At 40.5% G+C, this 18,364-nt stretch overlaps 1 protein-coding gene across 3 annotated transcripts in view; it reads left to right on the forward strand.

The window, feature by feature from the left end:
• Positions 1-4,150: 4,150 nt before the first annotated feature.
• TPCN2 (two pore segment channel 2) overlaps positions 4,151-18,364 on the forward strand; it is a 32,458-nt gene continuing 18,244 nt past the window's right edge. Inside the window, exons 1-12 of one of the 3 annotated variants that reach the window (XM_054066734.1) lie at positions 4,151-4,284; positions 6,742-6,806; positions 8,039-8,115; positions 8,702-8,879; positions 9,575-9,691; positions 11,928-12,034; positions 12,654-12,726; positions 13,083-13,084; positions 13,378-13,444; positions 16,320-16,419; positions 16,722-16,787; positions 17,155-17,219. In XM_054066734.1, coding sequence (XP_053922709.1) covers positions 4,206-4,284; positions 6,742-6,806; positions 8,039-8,115; positions 8,702-8,879; positions 9,575-9,691; positions 11,928-12,034; positions 12,654-12,726; positions 13,083-13,084; positions 13,378-13,444; positions 16,320-16,419; positions 16,722-16,787; positions 17,155-17,219 — 996 coding nt within the window. In that variant the 5' untranslated portion in view covers positions 4,151-4,205. Of the gene's footprint in view, positions 4,285-5,660; positions 5,824-6,741; positions 6,807-8,038; positions 8,116-8,701; positions 8,880-9,574; positions 9,692-11,927; positions 12,035-12,653; positions 12,727-13,082; positions 13,085-13,377; positions 13,445-16,319; positions 16,420-16,721; positions 16,788-17,154; positions 17,220-18,364 lie in introns of all 3 variants that reach the window. The other 2 variants (XM_054066731.1, XM_054066733.1) reach the window with 2 other exon arrangements.

Below are 18,364 nucleotides of genomic sequence, written 5' to 3' on the forward strand. Positions count from 1 at the left end.
CTGGCTGTAAAACATCTGGAAATCGAGTGAGTATTGAAGAATGAAGTATAAAGCCAACTTTCTTTGAGCTCAATTAGTGCGTTACCCACCTTCCACCTACTGTTTGCAAAAAGTTATTTGAACTTTTTGACTTCACTGATCTTTTAAATAACAAAGGTACAAGGATAGACTGGTTCCTCCACTTGAGTCCCTTTTCTGCTGTTATTCAATGTTTGGCCATTTCCATTGCTTTTTAAAATTGGATTTGAAAGGTGTGTTTTAATAGGGGAAACTAGAAATGCCTTTCTGAGGTTCTGGGCAAATAACACTATAACTGCGACAGCAGGGGAGCTGAGACCAAGTGAGACTTTTCTTAAAGTGGTTGTATGTTGTGCTAATGGAAAATGTCTGCTAAAGGACACGTTCTCCACATCTGTTTTCCACAATCCAGAAAGAGTTGATTCACTTGGAGTTAAAGATGCTGCATTGTTCTTGGTGGGTTTATAGTGGATGTTGCTCGTACTAAGGATGTTTACGGTTGACTGACAGAAAACCCCAGCTGAGATTTGCCTTCCTTCACCATCAGTTGAGCACTTCCACTTCCCATTCCAGTCAGAGGGACTGGATGAATTTTGAAAAGAATTTCAGGAGAAAAATAAGAAGTTTTCTTGTTTCTTTTTTTTCTTCCTGAGGTTTTTGGTTCTCTTTCCTGACAGTCACAGCAGAGGAAAGAAGGAAACATTTGCTCTCATTCAAATGAAAAAAAAATTAGCAAAAATAATTCAGTGTTTACATGCACTCCCTGTTAATGTAGTTACCCTGAATATTTCCGACACTTAGCAGAAAGACATTCATGTTTCTTAGCAATGGCACTTAGACCACGTGTGCCAATTGCATTTTATTTCTTACCTGCTAGTGCAGAATACAGAGTGTACCAGCCCAACCCTACTTTCCTTTTACTGTCCTGAAATTTTCATTGTACCTGTTCCATCTGATACCTCTAGTACAAGTGTTATCAACAATAACTCCAATTTTATCAGTGCTTTGCTGTATACTGAGAATGGGAAATAGCTCTAATATGTAGCTGCTGATGTTCACATTTCACTGGCGATGACTATTTTGGTAAAGGTAATGTCATGAAGTTTTCCTTTTTATCTCAAGCTCCCCAAAAAGAATACATCTTACTTTGATTTATTTAGAAATCAGTGTAAAACTGATTTTTCACCCATCAGTTGTGCAGCTGATGGCAAAAAATCCCCCTTGCTAATTAAACAGTGTGGGATGGACCTTGAATTCTGAAAAAAAAGGAATGATATCCTTTCCTGTTTATCATTGTAGTTCTGGAGTCTTCAGCACAGGAAGGACATGGATCTGTTAGAGCAAGTCTAGAGGAAGGCCATGATGGTGATCAGAGGGCTGGAGCACCTCCCGTACGAGGACAGGCTGAAAGAGTTGGGATTGTTCAGCCTTGAGAAAAGGAAGGCTCCAGGGACACCTTCTAACAGCCTTCCAGTACTGAAAGGGCTACAGGAAAGCTGGAGAAGGGGCTGTATCAGGGAGTGCAGGGACAGGATGAGAGGGAATGGTTTTAAGCTGAAGGAGGGGAGATTTAGATTAAATATTAGGAATTTTTTTTTTTTCTGTGAGTGTGGTGAGGCACTGGCACAGGTTGTCCAGAGAAGCTGTGGCTGCCCCATCCCTGGAGGTGTTCAAGGCCAGGTTGGATGAGGCTATGAGCAACAAGATCCAGCGGGAAATGTCCCTGCCTACAGCAGGGGGGTTGGAACTGGATGATCTTTTAAGATCCCGTCCAACCCAAATCATTATGTGATTCTATGGTTATGCTGCCATAGCTCCCAGTGGGTGACAGAAAGGAGTGTATAGTTTTCAAATTATCCCAACACCCTTCTGAAACTGCAGCTTTCTGAAACTGAGCAGAGTGTGTATGAAAGGGACCATGAAGAAAGAGGAGAGCAGCAAAAGTGGAGCGTCTTTTAACAGCCACAGTAGTATGAGCTGAGTGCACTGTTGCTTCTGGGATGCCTAGGTGACTGAATATAAATTACATTATATGTAATTAAATAATTAATATAAATTACTTAAGAATGCGGATGCAAGCAGGGAGCAGTAATTTCCATCTTTATTTATTCAACAAACCTTAATCAAGCCCTTCACAGCCACTCAGCTGTCGATCATTCCCTGAGGCTGTGGCCTCAGCTTCCATGAGGTAAAAAAGCTGCAACTCCTCACAAGGGATATTTTAAAAAAAAATCGTAAATGATGTCTGGGATCTGCTCTCCAAGTTCAGGTGAAGAGCAACACCTTTTACCACGGACAGTCATAGAATGGTTTTGGTTGGAAGGGACCTTAAAGCCCATCCAGTTCCACCCCCTGCCATGGGCAGGGACACCTTCCACTGGATCAGGTTGCTCAAAGCCTCATCCAAACTGGCCTTGAGCACCTCCAGGGATGGGGCAGCCATGATTTCTCTGTCCTTGGTTGACACTGATTGCTTAAAACTACTGGTTCCTGGGGCAGTGGGTGGTGCTGGGGCAGGATACGGCACCCTGTTTGCTGCCAGAGGGACCCGAGGGAATGGCAGGAAGATGTGCCACAGGAGGGTTAGGTTGGACATGAGGACAAGGTTCTTCACCCAGAGGGTCTTGGAGCACTGGAACAGCTTCCCAAGGAAGCAGTCATGGTGTCAAGCCTGACGATATTCAAGAAGCATTTGGACAATGCCCTCAGGCATATGGTGTGAGCTTTGGGGTTGTCCTATGCAGGGATGGGAATTTGACTTAATGATCCCCAGGGGTCCCTTCCAACTCAGGTCATTCTGTGATTCTATGAAAACTGTCAGTGGGTACCACCATGCCCATGCCCGGTTCCTGGCAGCAATCCCAATCTCAATCCTAATCTCAGTCTCACCCCAGCCCCAATCCCAATTCCAGTCCCAATCTCAATCAAAATTCTAATACTAAACTCAAGATTAACCCCAATCTTAATCTTAATCCCAATCTCAATCCAAATCCCAATACCAATCTCAAGATCAACCCAATTTCGTCTCAATTCCAATCCCAGCCACAGTCTGAATCCCAGTCTAAATCCCAGTCCCAGTCTCAATCTCAACCAAAATCCCAATACCAATCTCAAGATCTATTTGAAACCCAATCTCAATTCCAATCCCAATCTGAATCCCAATCCTAGTCCCAGTCCCAATCTCAATCCCAGTCCCAGACCTACTCTCAATCCCAGTCCCAGACCTACTCTCAATCCCACTCCCAGTCTCAATCCCAAAATCTACCCAAATCCCAATCTCAATCCCAATCCTAGTCCCAGTCTCAATCCCAGTCCCATCTGTACTCTCAATCCCAGTCCCAATCTCAATCTCAATCAAAATTCTAATTCCAATCTGAAAATCAATCTGAATTCCAATCCCAATCTCAATTCCAATCCCAATCTGAATCTCAATCCCAGTCCCAGTCCCAACCCAGTTTTAGCTCCTAGTCCCAGCCCCACTCTCAGTCCCAGCCCAAACCCAGTCTCACTCCCAAGCTGAGCTCCAATCCTAGTCCTAGCCCCACCCCCAATCCCAGTCCCAATCTCAATCCCAATTCGAATCTGTTTCATTTCCAGCCCCAGTCCCAATCTCAATCCCAGTCCCAATGCCAGTCCGAGTCCTAATCCCAATATCAATCCAGTCCCAGCCCCAATCCCAGTCCCAGTCTGAGCTCCAATCCTAGTCCCAGCCCCAGTCCTAGTCTCAATCTCAATCCCAGCCTCACTCCAAATCTCAGTCCCAGTCCCAGCCCAAATCCAGTCCCACTGCCAATCCCAGTGCCAATTTGAATTTCAATCTCAGTTCCAGATCCCCTTCCACTCCCAATGGCAGCCTCAATCCCACTCCCAGTCCCTCTCAATCCCACTCTTGTTCCCACTCCCAGCCCCGCTTCCCCTCTCAACCCCACTCCCAGTCCCAATCTCAATCCCAGTCCCAGACCCACTCTCAATCCCAATCCCAGTCTCAATCCCGCTCCCACTCTCAATCCCACTCCCAATCCCATCCCAATACCGCTCCCAATCCCATTCCCACTCTCAACCCCACTCCCAATCCCAGTCCCGCGCCCCGCCCCCGCAGCCCCGCCCCCGGTCACGTGACGGGGCGGCCCGCGCTGCCCCCCCGGCCCCATCCCGGCGGAGCGGGGCGATCGCGGCGGTCGCTGCCGATGGAGGCGGAGCCGCTGCTGCCCCCGCGGGGCTGGCGGGGGGCCCGGGGGCTGCGGCGGGACGGGGGCGCCCAGCGCGGTGAGTGAGTGAGTGCGGCGGGGCGGGGGCGGCTCCGAGCCCCGCTGGGTCCGCCAGGGCAGAGCCGGCGGGGGGTGTGGGGGGGTGTGGTGTTCTTGGGGAACGCCGAAAATGCCGGCAAATAAATTCATTTTAAGGCTCATTTTTTTTCAGTTTCAGCAAACGGGGACCCTTTAATGAGACCTGGGCGAGGCGATCTCCAGCCTGGTGTGCGGCGAGCCAGGGGCTAGGGGCAGGATGGGTTTCCCGCTTCAATCCATACGTATAAATTTTCCGAGATATCTTATGCATATTCTGTTACTTTCCAAGGACTCATCTTAATGTTATTATGAACTTTTCAGCAGTCAGATCCCTTGCTGGTTTGGCGCTTTGGAGCCAGCTCTGTCTGACCTTGCCTTTGAGATGGAGAAAGACTCCAGGCAGAGGCGATCGGAGAAAAAGACTCATTTATTCAGCACAGATGATGCTTAACAGAAGACATTATCCTCTCCAACCAAATCAGGAGTGTAGTGATGTCTGGAAAAAAGCGCTATTTGAAATAGAAAAGGACCTCTTGGACTCGATGATTCAAGAGGTCTTTTCCAAACTGGTGATTCTACGATTCTATGAACCCATGCTCTCAGAGCGATGTTCTGACTTTCAGAAAATACAATTACTTGGATGAAACTCTACTTCAGCTTAAATCAAAATATTCCACTTTTGTAATAGTAACTATTTTTTGTGTCGCTGGCAAGTTTTCTGTGTATAACTCCGCAGCTTTTAGAGGTCTGACTTCTCCATTCTCCTTTGGAGCCCTCAGGTTCTCTTTTCAGGGTATCACATCATTTAAACAGACCCGCTCCTTTTGTTGCAGGTCTGTTCAGCTTCTGAAGTGCAGCAGAGTCTTAGGTAGATACTAACTCAGCGGTTCTTTAATCATTGCTTGTGACTAAGCGTCACTTGCTGTGACTAAGAGTTGCAGAATACAGTGGATATTCCGGGTAGCGTGCATGGAGAATGCCTTGTTTTGTTTTGTTTTGTTTTGTTTTTAAAGAAACCACCCTGAAATTGTTAGAGTAAACATTTCTTAGTGATTTCCCTTTTTGAGTTTTATATTAAGAACAGTTGCTTAGTTTCTGCCCTTTCAAAATCATTGGGATCAGCGCTAGACTTGCTGTGTGCTCCCAGAACCTTACACTTTTGCTGTCCTTGCTGTCCTTTTAACTAGCACTGTTCCTTTAATAATTTTGTTATGATTTCATTGGTGTATCTCATCTTTAAAACGATAAGATCTTGAGGCTGACTTGTCTCCTGTTTATGCTCAGTGTTTCTTAGAATCAGCACAGAACTGTGGTGTTATGCTTAGATAAAGTGTGACATTTCAAAACTGTTTGCAGGCTTTGTAGAAAACTGATGCTGCTGAATCACATGGAACATAAAATTGTCTGGGACTCGGATCAATGGTGCTTTCTTGCAGCCTGCAGAACGCTGTGCTAGCACTGGGACTGATGCAGTCTCATTGTATCCTGTGCTGGATTTGCTGTCTCCTGGGAGGGGATGGTATGAAGTTCTCCCTGGGCCTCTTCCCCACTGTGGGAAAGTTACACTTGCATGTGTTTTTCTTATTTCTAGCCCCTGTCAGCTTTCTCTTCCCACTCACCCACTTTTTTCCTTCCTCATTTTGACCTTAATTGCCTTTGTCTCTCTTGTTGGATTAATTGCCAGATTACTCAAGTTTCTAATTCAAATGAAAGCAAATGACTGCCCTTTATTCTTTATGTATATCTCCTCATATGGACTCCTTAGTAATGGATTTTGAAATTTTGCATAGTAACTAATTTGGTGATTTTTTTTTGCCTTTGTGCACTTTCACCACTTTTTAGGTCTTGAACTCTGATCTGTTTGATTATTTGAGTTATTAATACCATAATAACTCTCCAGACAAATTAAAAAAGGACTTAATTTTGTTTTCAGCTGACTGGAGATTTCTCTTTGTTTTGGAGAGAATGAGATCGATCTAAACCTTGGTACATTATTAAACAAAAGTAAAAATGCCTAAACTCCTAGTGTTTGATTTTTCGGCTTCATTTGACTGTGCACTTGGTCAAAGAATAGTTTGGTTGAAGCTCCATTACAATGCATGTTACCTAGGACTTGTCTCTGTATGGAAATATTCCAGTCTTGTGATAACTGTTTAACTACTAATATAATTTAGTTGTTTAAACTAAATGTAAGAGAGAACGTTTCCCCAAAATGAAGAAAGATGCGCTTGGGATGATTATTGTTTATTTGTCTTAATGCACAGAGCTGCAGACAAGGCAAATAAAGCAGGAGCCATCTCTGCTTTTTTTCGCGTGTGTGTGTGCAGTGCCCTTTATCATGAGAATGACGGTTGTGGAACTTCTGTTAACTAATAACCAAGCTGTAGCCTTTATGCAAAACACAGCAAGTGATTCTTATTTCTTTTTTACTTCATAGGTCCTGGAGCTGATAGTGACCTGTATATAAACCAAGCTATAGTATTTATTGAAGATGCAATACAGGTAGATATAACTTGTGTGTTAGCTGTTACGCTTCCCATGCTGGATATTTGTCACACATTCGGCTAGCTTTCAAGTTTTTATGTGTTCAGGCAATGTCTTTATAACATCATCTTGATTTACTAAGCAGAATCAGAATTCCAGTGCCTGTGGTATGCAAGTTTCAGTGAACTTTGGCCTAGAAATAAAATGTTTTTCCACATAATGAAATAGACAGTGTCTCCTCTTCAAGGCTGTCAAAAGAAATGCTGGTTTGTGGAGTGGTTTGGGTGGTTTTTTTGAGAGTCATTGACCTTACTGCTAAGAGAAACTGTCTGAGCAAGCCCTATGATTTGCTTCTAAATTTGACTACTTGCCTATCTTAAGAGCTGGTAGAGTTTAATGCTAGCTTTAAGCAAGAAGCTGGAACTCTTTTGCTTCAGCTAAACTTAGTACCTTTTGTAAGTTTTCATTTTTTCTCTTCTTTACCGGCTGTTACTACATATTCCTCAAACCTGTTATCTCCTGGTTATTGGTTGCAGACAGCAGGAATGCTAGAGGGCAGTTCTTGAGCTCTGTTGCTGCTTTCAGATGTCTTTTGGTTAGGAGATCTCTGGGGATCAGATATATTTAAGGTGTGCAAACGTTAGCAGATACTTCTTAGCAGAGGCAGGAGACGCTGAGCAGCTTTCAGCAAAAGCAGCTCTGTTCTGAAGAATCGCTACCTTGAGCTTAAAGCCTCTTTTGTTTAAAGGTGTAGGTTGAGGCCTCTTTATATGCAGAATTAAATTGTTTGCATCCTGTGGCTTTTTGGAAGAGAAAGACAAAAGAAACTCCATGAATAGAATGAATGCTAGAAAGGTAAATGAAATGGTTGGATTATGTTGACAGGTAGACAGAATAGGCACTGAATTATTACAGATGCTGTCATTTGTGATGGTGATAATGCTTACTTCAGATGACTGCCATGCAGTTTGTTTACCTGAGCAGCTCCGTGTTCTTTAAATTAGCAAAACTCACTAAAATCTTTCCCATTGCATGCGTATAGGCTACAGCTGTGGTCATCAGTGACTGACACTCTAATAACTGCTGCAATAATTTCCTTATTGTAAAACTGGAATTGTCTCAAGGCTTGAGCTTTGTTGATTAAAACTTGGTTTATTTTGGTAACTTGATTTTTGGTTTTTGTTTTTTGTTTTTTTTGAGGCAGACCGAGTATAATGTTTTAGTTTATCCTTTCTGCTTTTTGCCTTCAGTATCGATCTATAAATCACCGTGTGGACTTCAATTCCCTGTGGCTTTATCGATGGTACTATTCAAGAATTTGGCAGTGGTAAGAGTTGGGTATTCTTTTTTGGCTTTTTTTTTTTTGTTTAGGAGTAAGTGTTTAATTATTTATTCTTCATATTTCTATTTTGTTAAATACTTAGATAATTGTGCTTTTATGCTTATAAGAACTTACTGTAGGAAGCAAGTGGATTGACTACGCATGAACATGACAGGGATGAAAAGCAAGAAGATATATGAAGGTGTAATTATGAGAAGGCTTTTTGAAACAGCCGTAAGGCTGTTGCTTGAGTGGACTCTTGGCATGATTTACAGAGTTGTGTATTAGAGTTTTTATTTCTAAACGTGTTAAACGCTAATTAGATTGTTTGCTGATGTTTCAGAAGAGCACCACCTAAGGTTATTTGATGGTCAGCAGTTACATTACTCTAATGCAGGCAACAGCATGCAAATCAAGTGCTATGTTGCCATCTAACCCATTTGTGTTAAATATATTATAATGCTTGGTTTACTGCTAAGAAAATTGCTTTGCTCTAAGTGTTTTGTTATTCTTCTGACTCATTTTGTGGGTTTGGTCGTTTTGAGTGTTTGGTTTTTGATTGTGTTTTTTTAATTTCATCTCTATCCAACAGGATTTTAAGTTTAACCATTACTATAATCCTGGCTTTAGCTTTCATTGAAAAGCCTTCTTCGCTTACTGTCACATCAGATGTCCGATATCGCCTCCCTGCATGGAATCCTCCCTGTGGCCTAACAGAAAGCATTGAGCTGCTTTGCTTTCTTGTGTTCATGGTTGATGTATCTGTGAAGGTGAGCATCACATTTGGTACTGAGTGAAGTACAAGGTGTGTTGGGATGTGAGTGTGGCTTTTCTCCAATTTATATATTGGGAGAAATGTCTTAGAATTGTTACTCAAATCTTGGATTTGCATGATGAAAATGCTTTGCTATAATAAAGTTTACTTTCAGGAGAAATTAGCACATATTTTCTAAATTAAAAACATTTTTTTAACCTAAGAAATATAAACTCCTGCTTGTGTGGAATAAGGGAAATAAGTTTTGCTAAGAATACAATGATTTTTGCTTAGCTGCCTGTGTTGGGCCCTGAAAATTGGGGTATATAATAATAATAACATAAATGCCAGTTAATTTAACAAAGCAAAATAAAGATAATCAGAAAAACTGACTTTTCTTATGATATTTGTTTCTGGAAAAATCTATTTTTATGGCTATTAAATGGACATTTATCTTGCATGCAGAGGTTTCCTCTTACATGGCCCGTGTGTGCCTCTTACTTATGCTGACCTTTATGTAGTTCTTCAAGAAAAATGCCACGATCAGCATATTTTGATTTGAATTTCAGGGATCTGTTTATAAGCACTGATGTAAAAAACACAAGTATCTGGAAAACAATTGGTGCTGATTTGTTAATGTATTGAAATTTATTATTTAAATAATTGTGGTGTGTTTTGTTGTTTTTTTTTTTTTTTTTCTCCCCTCCCTAGAGTTACTTAATTGGATGGGAAGAATTCTGGAAAAATAAATGGCTAATGGCTTATATACTGACATTAATTGTCTCTGTTACTGATTGGATTGTATCGCTGAGTTTTTTCTGTGCGGAGGTAAGAACTGCCTTATACAAAAACCATCAGCTTATTTGTGGAGTGTGGCAGAGGAGAACCTGCAAGGCAGTAGTCAATGGGCCCCATCTGATATATTGGAGAATTAAGAGGGGGAGGGTGACCTGGTTCATTTATTGTTTTGGATAGCTGGATAATACACTGAAATAATGAAAATATTTGGTGTAATATAGCTTCTCAAGGGATTCTGTTTGATTCTTAATATAAGATGTTAGTTCATTGGTGAAATGAAATAAAGCTTTGTTGTTACAGTCTGTCAGCATCAAAGATTGTAGAGAAAAATCTGGTTGCGTAGCACCAATTTTGTCATACAGCAGGAGAATTGTGTTCTTAAACCAATTCAATGGTGGAGTCTATGTAGTGATGCCTAAGTAAAAGGTAATTGCATAGTTTAAGTAAAAAGTAATTGTATCGTTTAACAACTACTTTTTCAGATGAAGCTGTGTTGTGTTTAAAACACTTGCATTGTGAGAGGAATGTCAGTTTTGTGAAATTATTCTAGAAGTGTCCTCCCTTATGTAATAATGCAATCTCCCAACTGGTTTTCTCTGCCATGACATAAATCTACGTGAAATTAGTTGTTCACTTACAGTCATCGTTAAGAAAATACTAATATGGTAAAATGCTGAGAAGTGAATGAGGCAGAGATCTTGACTTTTGCTTCTTGTGTAGGTTCTTGTGTCAAAGCCGTCATCTTTTGAGGAGCGGCTGAGAGAGCTGGGGTTGTTTAGCCTGGAGAAGAGGAGGCTGAGGGGAGACCTTATTACTCTCTACAACTACCTGAAAGGAGGTTGTGGAGAGGAGGGAGCTGGGCTCTTCTCCCAAGTGACAGGGGACAGGACTAGAGGGAATGGCCTGAAGCTCCGTCAGGGGAGGTTCAGGTTGGATATCAGAAAAAAATTCTTCACAGTAAGAGTCATTGGGTACTGGAACAGGCTGCCCAGGGAGGTGGTCGAGTCGCCTTCCCTGGAGGTGTTTAAGGAACGGGTGGATGAAGTGCTTAGGGACATGGTTTAGGGAGTGTTAGGAATGGTTGGACTCGATGATCCAATGGGTCCTTTCCAACCTTGTGATTCTTTGTGATTCTGTGTGTGATCTGTTGCCTTCAGATAATTTTCAAACCTATTCCAAATTGTCTGTATCACTCAGGATTAGGTTGGGTGCAGTTGCTGCTTTTAGTAACCCACTGTTTTGTTGTTTGTGCTTCAGCGGTCGTGGTTGACTGCTGGTCAGTGTTGACCAGCATGTGATGTAGTATCAAACAGATAATCTTACATTGTTGAAAGAACATGTCATTTAAGCTTTTAAGTCTCCAACTAGAAGAATAATGCATATGTCCTTTTCATATTCAAGCCAAATAAATACAATGTGGCTGGAAGATTAGCTAGGATTAAGATGCACTTGCAACATGTGGAATGTGCCTTGAAAAGAAGTGACTGAAATTTGTAGGTGCGATAGTGGACAAGTAGTTTGAACAGGAGCCTCCAGTGGCAGAAGGAGCAGTCTAGCTCCTGGGAAGCATGAAGAAGGGAATATGAAGGAAGAAAGCGTTTGTTTTGCAGTTAGGTGTGGTCCTGAGAAGACTGATGCTAAAATGCAAGATGCTGAAATACTCGAAGTAGCTGATCAGTCACAGAAGTAACTTGAAGGCTGGCAAGTGCCTTGAGTGCAAGGGTCAAACAGTTTAATTGCTTTAATGTATGTTAAGGAAAATGCAATCAACTGTTTTACTCTTGTCAGAGGCAGAAATTACTGGGTAATAAGCAGGCCCTTTAATGATAAAAGGGAAAAAAGAAGATTGAAAATTTAAATAAATCTTTTCTTTTCCAAATATGTATCTGTTTTTATTGAAAGTAACTTGCTATTCCCTTCGTGAAATGGACCTTGGAAGAGAATATGAAAACGCCATCTCTTGACCTGCTTGTTATCTCTACCCTGCAGTAGAGTTAGGTTGTTTACAGTTAGTGGCCTTATGAGGCTATTGGTATGTCAGTGTGCATTTTTAAAGCAATCTCTCATGCTTTTAACAAGGCACCCATATTTTGCATATTTTGTGACTTTGGTGGGACAGATTTAGCTTCTGAGCACAGCCTTTTTACATTATGTTATTGACTTTGAAATGTGTATCAGTGTTTTTTGACAAACCTGTATTAAAAATGTTTGTGGTGGTAATTTTATGGGAACTCTGTATCTGAGCTGTTATTTTGGTTTTTTGCAGGATGTGCGAATACGAAGAATTCTTCGTCCTTTCTTTCTCCTTCAGAATTCTTCTATGATGAAGAAAACATTAAAAAGCATCAACAGCACATTGCCTGAAATGGCGAGGTAGGTAATAGCGTAGAAAACATCTTCCTCCTTGACGGTCTAGCGAGGTGGTCAATGAAATCAGGTAGCAATGGATGGAGGTTGTGTTAACTTTTTGTTTTCTTTAGTTAGTAAAATTTCTTTAGAATGGTGTGACTCTCTGTGCCAGATGAGGGTATTGATGCTAGTTGGGTGGGTTTTTTTTAGTTCTGTACATGTTACTTACAGCCCTTTTGTTAGGGAAGACCTGATGCAGCATCTGTGCAAAAGTCTGTGCCTTGTTTCTCCCAGGTAGCCTCTCAGAAGTGTGGGTAGACATAACTGTACTTGTCTTCCAGTCACGAATGCCACACAAGATACCACTTCCTTTATGTCTTTGGAGTGCTTTACTTCAGCTTTTTAATTTCTGAATGGCTTTAGCCGTATATATGTCAAATTTAACTGACATTAGAAATGTTAAACTGGAAACCTCAGTGGTGAAATTCTAACCAGACAACATGATGCTTTTCCAAAGAGACGTCTTCCTGTGACAGAGGTTGTGTATTTGTACAGCTTACAGAAGTCACTGTCCTATAGCAAATTTTAGTAAGAATATGATAAAGTTGGTATGGATGCATATGATATGTTTTCTTCCCGACAGTGTTGTTCTACTACTGGCTGTTCATCTGTCTCTCTTTACCATGTTTGCGATGCTACTGTTTGCTCGAACCAAGGTAACCCATTATATTTATGCTTTCATAGGTCTCAGTGGTTTTTTTTTCCCTTTACTTGCATAGCTGCTGCATGTTAAGTTTTCTAATCAAACTGGTGAAACTTGTTCCTGCTGAATAAGTCATGTTACCGTGTCAGACTTACTGGAATAAGTTTCAAGTCCATTTAGAGAGATTTAATATGCGTGTAATATACATATATAGTGCTGTTTCTTTAAGTGTGGATTAGGAGGCCCTTCAGAATAGTGTTAGGATTTTTTTTTTCCTTTAGCAAAGAATTTATTTTCAGAATATACCAGTTCTTAAGTGATAATGCTCCTTCCTACTCCACAAATGAAGTCCTTCACACTTGCTTTAAGCTGTGGCATGTTGTTTTATTATCTAGTTCCACTGGTCAGGGTGAAGTTAGGTGGTTCTGTTGCTATATTTGTTTATCATCCTGCGTATTACTGGTATTGATGCCATTATCACAGGTCAGAAATTTAAAGTCTGTTTGTATAAGAGGCTTCCTTAAACAGTTCTCAAATTTGGTCCTTCCGGTTACATTCTCTGCTTTTGTTGAAACTTTCTATGCTGTTCTCTGTCCAAAGCTGTTAATCTTGTCACTTTTTTATTTATCTTACCACTCATTTCTTTTCTTTTTTTCTTATCTAGCTTTGCTAAATTTAGTTTCTTCTGTGTTTTCTTATCTTCCAATACTGGTATCCCTGGCCATGCTTTGGTAGGTTTTTGCCTGTTTCTGCCTGCATTGCTCCCGTGTTTTGGTTTCTGATTCTTTCTGTTTTTTCCTGTTTTTTTGCTCTTTCTGCTTCAGAAAAGCAAATTTAAGGTTTTGTGGTTAAAATCGCTTCTGTATTCCAGTGCTCTTGATATGTTCCCTTCCTCCTAAACATCCTGTATTTTGATGTATCATATCCTTACTTTTTAAGGCTTTTCATAGATGTATTCCTGGGAGCGCTAAGATTTGTGGTGTATTTCTCCAGTCATTTTAGTCCTCCTCATAATATCAATTTTATGCCTTCATTCCTACTACATTTTCCACATGAGCCTGCCTCTAGAATTCCTTATGATCAGCAGATTCCTTTAATTCCCGTGTTATACAATTTCTGGAATTAGAAACAGAGTTCTATCTTTCCACTTTTGTTTAGTTATGTGCTGCATCTTTGTATTTTCTCTGTATGTCAGATCTAATTTTAGTTATGAGCTTTCCTGGCAGATGGGGATATGACTTGTCCACCCAAACCAGTCAATTTTGTATACATTTGGGTGAAAAAATAACAAATTAGAGAGCAGTCTGTATTTGCTTATTTTGACTTGCTGGTCTAATACCCATACAAAGTAATTGTAGCCTTACAGGGCAAAATACTGAAAGCAAGTTCTAAAAATACATTTAGCAATGAAATCAATGCCTCCAGCTTTTTGCCATGTCTTGGGTCTTTCCTCTACAGGTACATTTTTCCAGTCTTTGTTTCTCCTGTACTGAGTGATTCACATTATATTGTTTGCTGTCTGCAACTTTTTTAGCTATATACTTGAAATTAGGAAAAAATAAATATGTGGATTCAGGAGCAGCCTCCTAGTGTGATTTTGCTAAGCATTCTGATACCGTCAGGGCTTTAGGAGATCTGATGTTTCTGCTGAGTCATAAAATAGTTTTGTTGACCTTAGTCACCAAAGAATTTGCAAATATTTTTTGTGTGCTGTAGCACTGATCTCCTTTTTCCAACCCCCCACTGCCAAAATGTTTAAGCTTTGTAATGTTTTCACTGATATTCTACACAGCACTTTGAATCTTTAGCTTTTCAAAATAGAACAGTTGCATGTTTTCCACCTGCTCAACACCTTCTGTAATGTTCACTAATGCTTGTTATAGCATACGGCTTTTCCTTGTGTGCTCTTATTTTGTGTAAATAGAACATACAGTGAGGACTATGCTTGCACTCATACTTGAAGTAAATCTTAACATACATTATTGAAAAGAGTCCTGTAACTTGCCTGGTTGTGTTCTGTGTATGGGGATAACTGGAGAAGGGGGAAAACTTCTGTTCCAAGTCGTGGTAGTAACTTTTATGCAGATAACTAATTTAAAGGTTGTTAAGGTTTCTATTTGGAAGTCAGAAGGGAAGTGAGAGACATTTTGTGTTCTGTGAGTGTGCTAGTGGAGCTGTAGATGTTGAAGAGGAGCTCTTCTGTAGGCAAGGATCTTTTGTGACACGGTAGTTATTGAGGCAGCTCTTCTTTACTGAGAAGGCTGCAGGATCACCCAGGTGTTGCCATCCTTGTTTTGTTTCTGTTCTTTTGTCTGTCAGAGAAGGACCTGGGGGTGTTGGCTGACACCTGGCTAAATGACTCAGAAGTGTGCCCAAGTGGCCAAGAAGGCCAGTGGCATATTGGCCTGTATGAGAAATGGTGTGGCCAGCAGAACCAGGGAAGTGATTGTGCCCCTGTACTCGGCACTGGTGAGGCCACACCTTGCATACTGTGTTCAATTTTGGGCCCCTCACAAGGAGAGAGACACTGAGGTGCTGGAGTGTGTCCAGAGAAGGTCAACAAAGCTGGTGAAGGGGCTGGAGAACAAATGTTAAGAGGGGCAGCTGAAGGAAATGGAGTTGTTTAGCCTTGAGAAAAGGAGCTTGAGGGGAGACCTTATCACTGTCTACAACTACCTGAAGGGAGGTTGTAGTGAGATAGGTGTTGGTCTGTTCTCCCCAGTAGCAGGTGACAGGTGATAGGACGAGCAAAAATGGCCTCAAGTTGTGCCTGGGGTGGTTCAGACTAGACATCAGGAAAAATTTCTTCAACGAAAGGGTTCTTGGGCACTGGCAGAGGCTGCCCAGGGATGTGGTTGAGTCACCATCCCTGGAGGTGTTTAAAAGGTGTGTAGGTGAGGTGCTCAAGGATCTGGTTTAGTAGTGGACGGGTATGGTTGGACTTCATGATCTCAAAGATCTTTTCCAAACAATTCTATGCATCAGTATAGACAAGATATACTTTAATATGGTCCTCAAATTGTATTATACTGTTGGACAAGTCCTAGACTCTAGTCCTATAGTATGCGATTCCACCTGCACTGAGGTACAGGATGCTGTAGCAACAGAGCAAGGAGCTTCTACTCTATGCTATTTTTTTTATTGCAAGTTAAGACTGAAGATGGAATCAATCTGTGATTTTTATTATTTTTTTAATAAAATCATATTTAGGGAGCCCTTTTAACTCCAATACACTAATATCAGAGGTGGTGCTTTTTGTATCAATCAAGGGTGGCTTCAGATTCCTGTACTTTAGGTCATTGTTTTTCTTCCTGGGTCTGAGGTCTTAGCTGGACATAATTTCTGTATTGAGCCTGTGTCTGTCTTAGCTTGCTATTCTTCCTTATGTTGTTTGATGCTGTTAAATGAAGCAATTGCACCGTGTTCCTGTGTATTGTCCTAGTTTTTGTGCTTGTCTCATGTTTTTTTTCACAGGATAGATTTGATTGTGTAAGAAATGTCTTATTGACTAGTGTTTAGGGTTTTTTTTTTTATATCCCCTCCCTTGGTGAGACAGTTTCAGTGATTCTCCAGTGTTTCTCTAACAATGGCCATCCCTTTGCCTAGGATGGCCAGCAGGATAAGGAGTGGCTGAGTTATTTCCGGAATTTGCCAGATTCACTGACATCACTGCTGGTGCTGCTCACTACTGCAAATAATCCTGATGGTGAGCAATCTTTCAGAAATAACTCTTGCTTCTCTCTTTCAAAAAATAATAGAGTAAGATTATCTTCAGACTACTATAACCATTATTTCAGTTGGTAGGTCTTAGTGCAGCCAGAGCAAGGTTATGTAAAGATTTTTCATGCCTTTATTAACTTGATACTTGCCTTTTCTTTGGTGTAATTGTTTATGCAGCTCTGAAGTGGAGCTATATAAAAGCTTTTACCAATTGCTAAAAATTGATAGAGTCTCCAGTTTTCATCTTAAGCATTAAATTCTGATCTTTTTTTTTTAAATCTGACACAGTCATGATTCCCGCATATTCTAAGAATCGAGCGTATTCAATCTTCTTCATACTCTTCACTGTGTTAGGTAAGTTACCTCTTCAGTAACTTAAACGCACTTCAACTTTGATACTCATGCCTAAGAGCTACAGTGTGTTGAGGGAAGTTAAATGATAGATTTCTCCTGTTTTGTGTTTCTTCCAGTTACTCTGTAGTATCCTGCAAGATAATTTTCATGGAAGGCACTTATGAATGGTTTGATTTTTTTCAGTAACATGTCATGAGGGAGTGGATACGTCACATTATATTCCAACATTAAAAGCATTTTGTAAATCAACCAGAAGAAAAATAATCCTTTAAAAATTTTACATTTTATGCTTACTGTATACACTGGAACTTCTTTGAGAAACAGAAGTATATTTCAATAATTCTTACTGCCTCTTTTTTTCCTTTAGGCAACTTGTTTCTTATGAACTTGCTTACAGCAATAATATACAACCAGTTTCGAGGCTATCTTCTGGTGAGTAAAACATTCCTAATTTCTGTGTTCCACCATAACCATAACACTGTGAAGCCTTGAGTATTAAAAGTTTCAACTGTATATTAAAGCAGTATGCCTATCCTGGCTGTAGATCTGGTTTTAAAATACTAGAGATTATTTGCTGTAGATATTTTTCCCCTTACGTGCTGTTGAAGCTTGATCCTCTTCTGTGACAAAATTACCTGCTTGTATACTTCTGTGTATGCTGTGAGCTTTGACTATCATATGGGGAGAAAAAAAATCAAACTACTATAAAACTGAAAAAGGACAAATGAACTTAAACTTGGTCTCTATGAAGAAAAGCTGCTGTTCAATTTAAAAAACTATTGTTGCAAATCCTAGCGTTGGTTTTTCTGAGTAGCACAGCATTAGAAGTTTTCAGTAAAAAAGAATTACTGACTAAAACATCTTCACATTTGGTATTTTTTTACTTCATCCTCAACTTGGTAAGTGGATATGATGTTAGAATGATTTGCGTGGTCTGCTGCCTCTGAAAGACAGACTTGTGATTGCATTCTACCAGAAGCAGTTGCCAGTTGGCATAGCAGGTTATTCTTGGTAGTATTCAGTCTCAAGTAAAAGGAACCTATGCTTACTCTCCATGCAGTGCCAGTTATCTGTGTAATACTTTAATGTGCTTCTGGAAGATGCCTGACCATACGTCATTCTCTCAGCTTTTGAAATATGAATCTGATGTGTAGTGCAATGACTTCTTTTGACTCAGGTGCCTGTATTAGAGAAGTAAAAATTGACAAAAATAAGTGTAGTTTTGCATGTTCAAGGGGTGTGCAATGTGGTGACAATTAAACTTGTCACTTTGAAGTTCCTTCTTCTTTATTAGTAGGCTGTGCAATGCCCTTTGTGTTATGTACACTGGTTGTTTAGTCTCCAGCTGCGAGTGGTCTGGACTCCCTTAGCAGGAAAGACTGTAAATGCTTTTGTTTTCTGTAAGAGACTATGTAGCTGAATAACCCGGGAAATATTGTAATGAGTTGAGGCAAGAGTATTTTGAAAAGCAGGAGCGATGCAAATGAATTGAATGAAAGGAGTGGTTGGACTTGATGATCCAAGAGGTCTTTTCTAACCTAGTGATTCTGTGAAATGAAAATTCATTGCTGTTACTT

This window comes from Cuculus canorus, chromosome 5 (genome assembly GCF_017976375.1).
Source record: "Cuculus canorus isolate bCucCan1 chromosome 5, bCucCan1.pri, whole genome shotgun sequence".
NCBI lineage: Eukaryota > Metazoa > Chordata > Aves > Cuculiformes > Cuculidae > Cuculus > Cuculus canorus.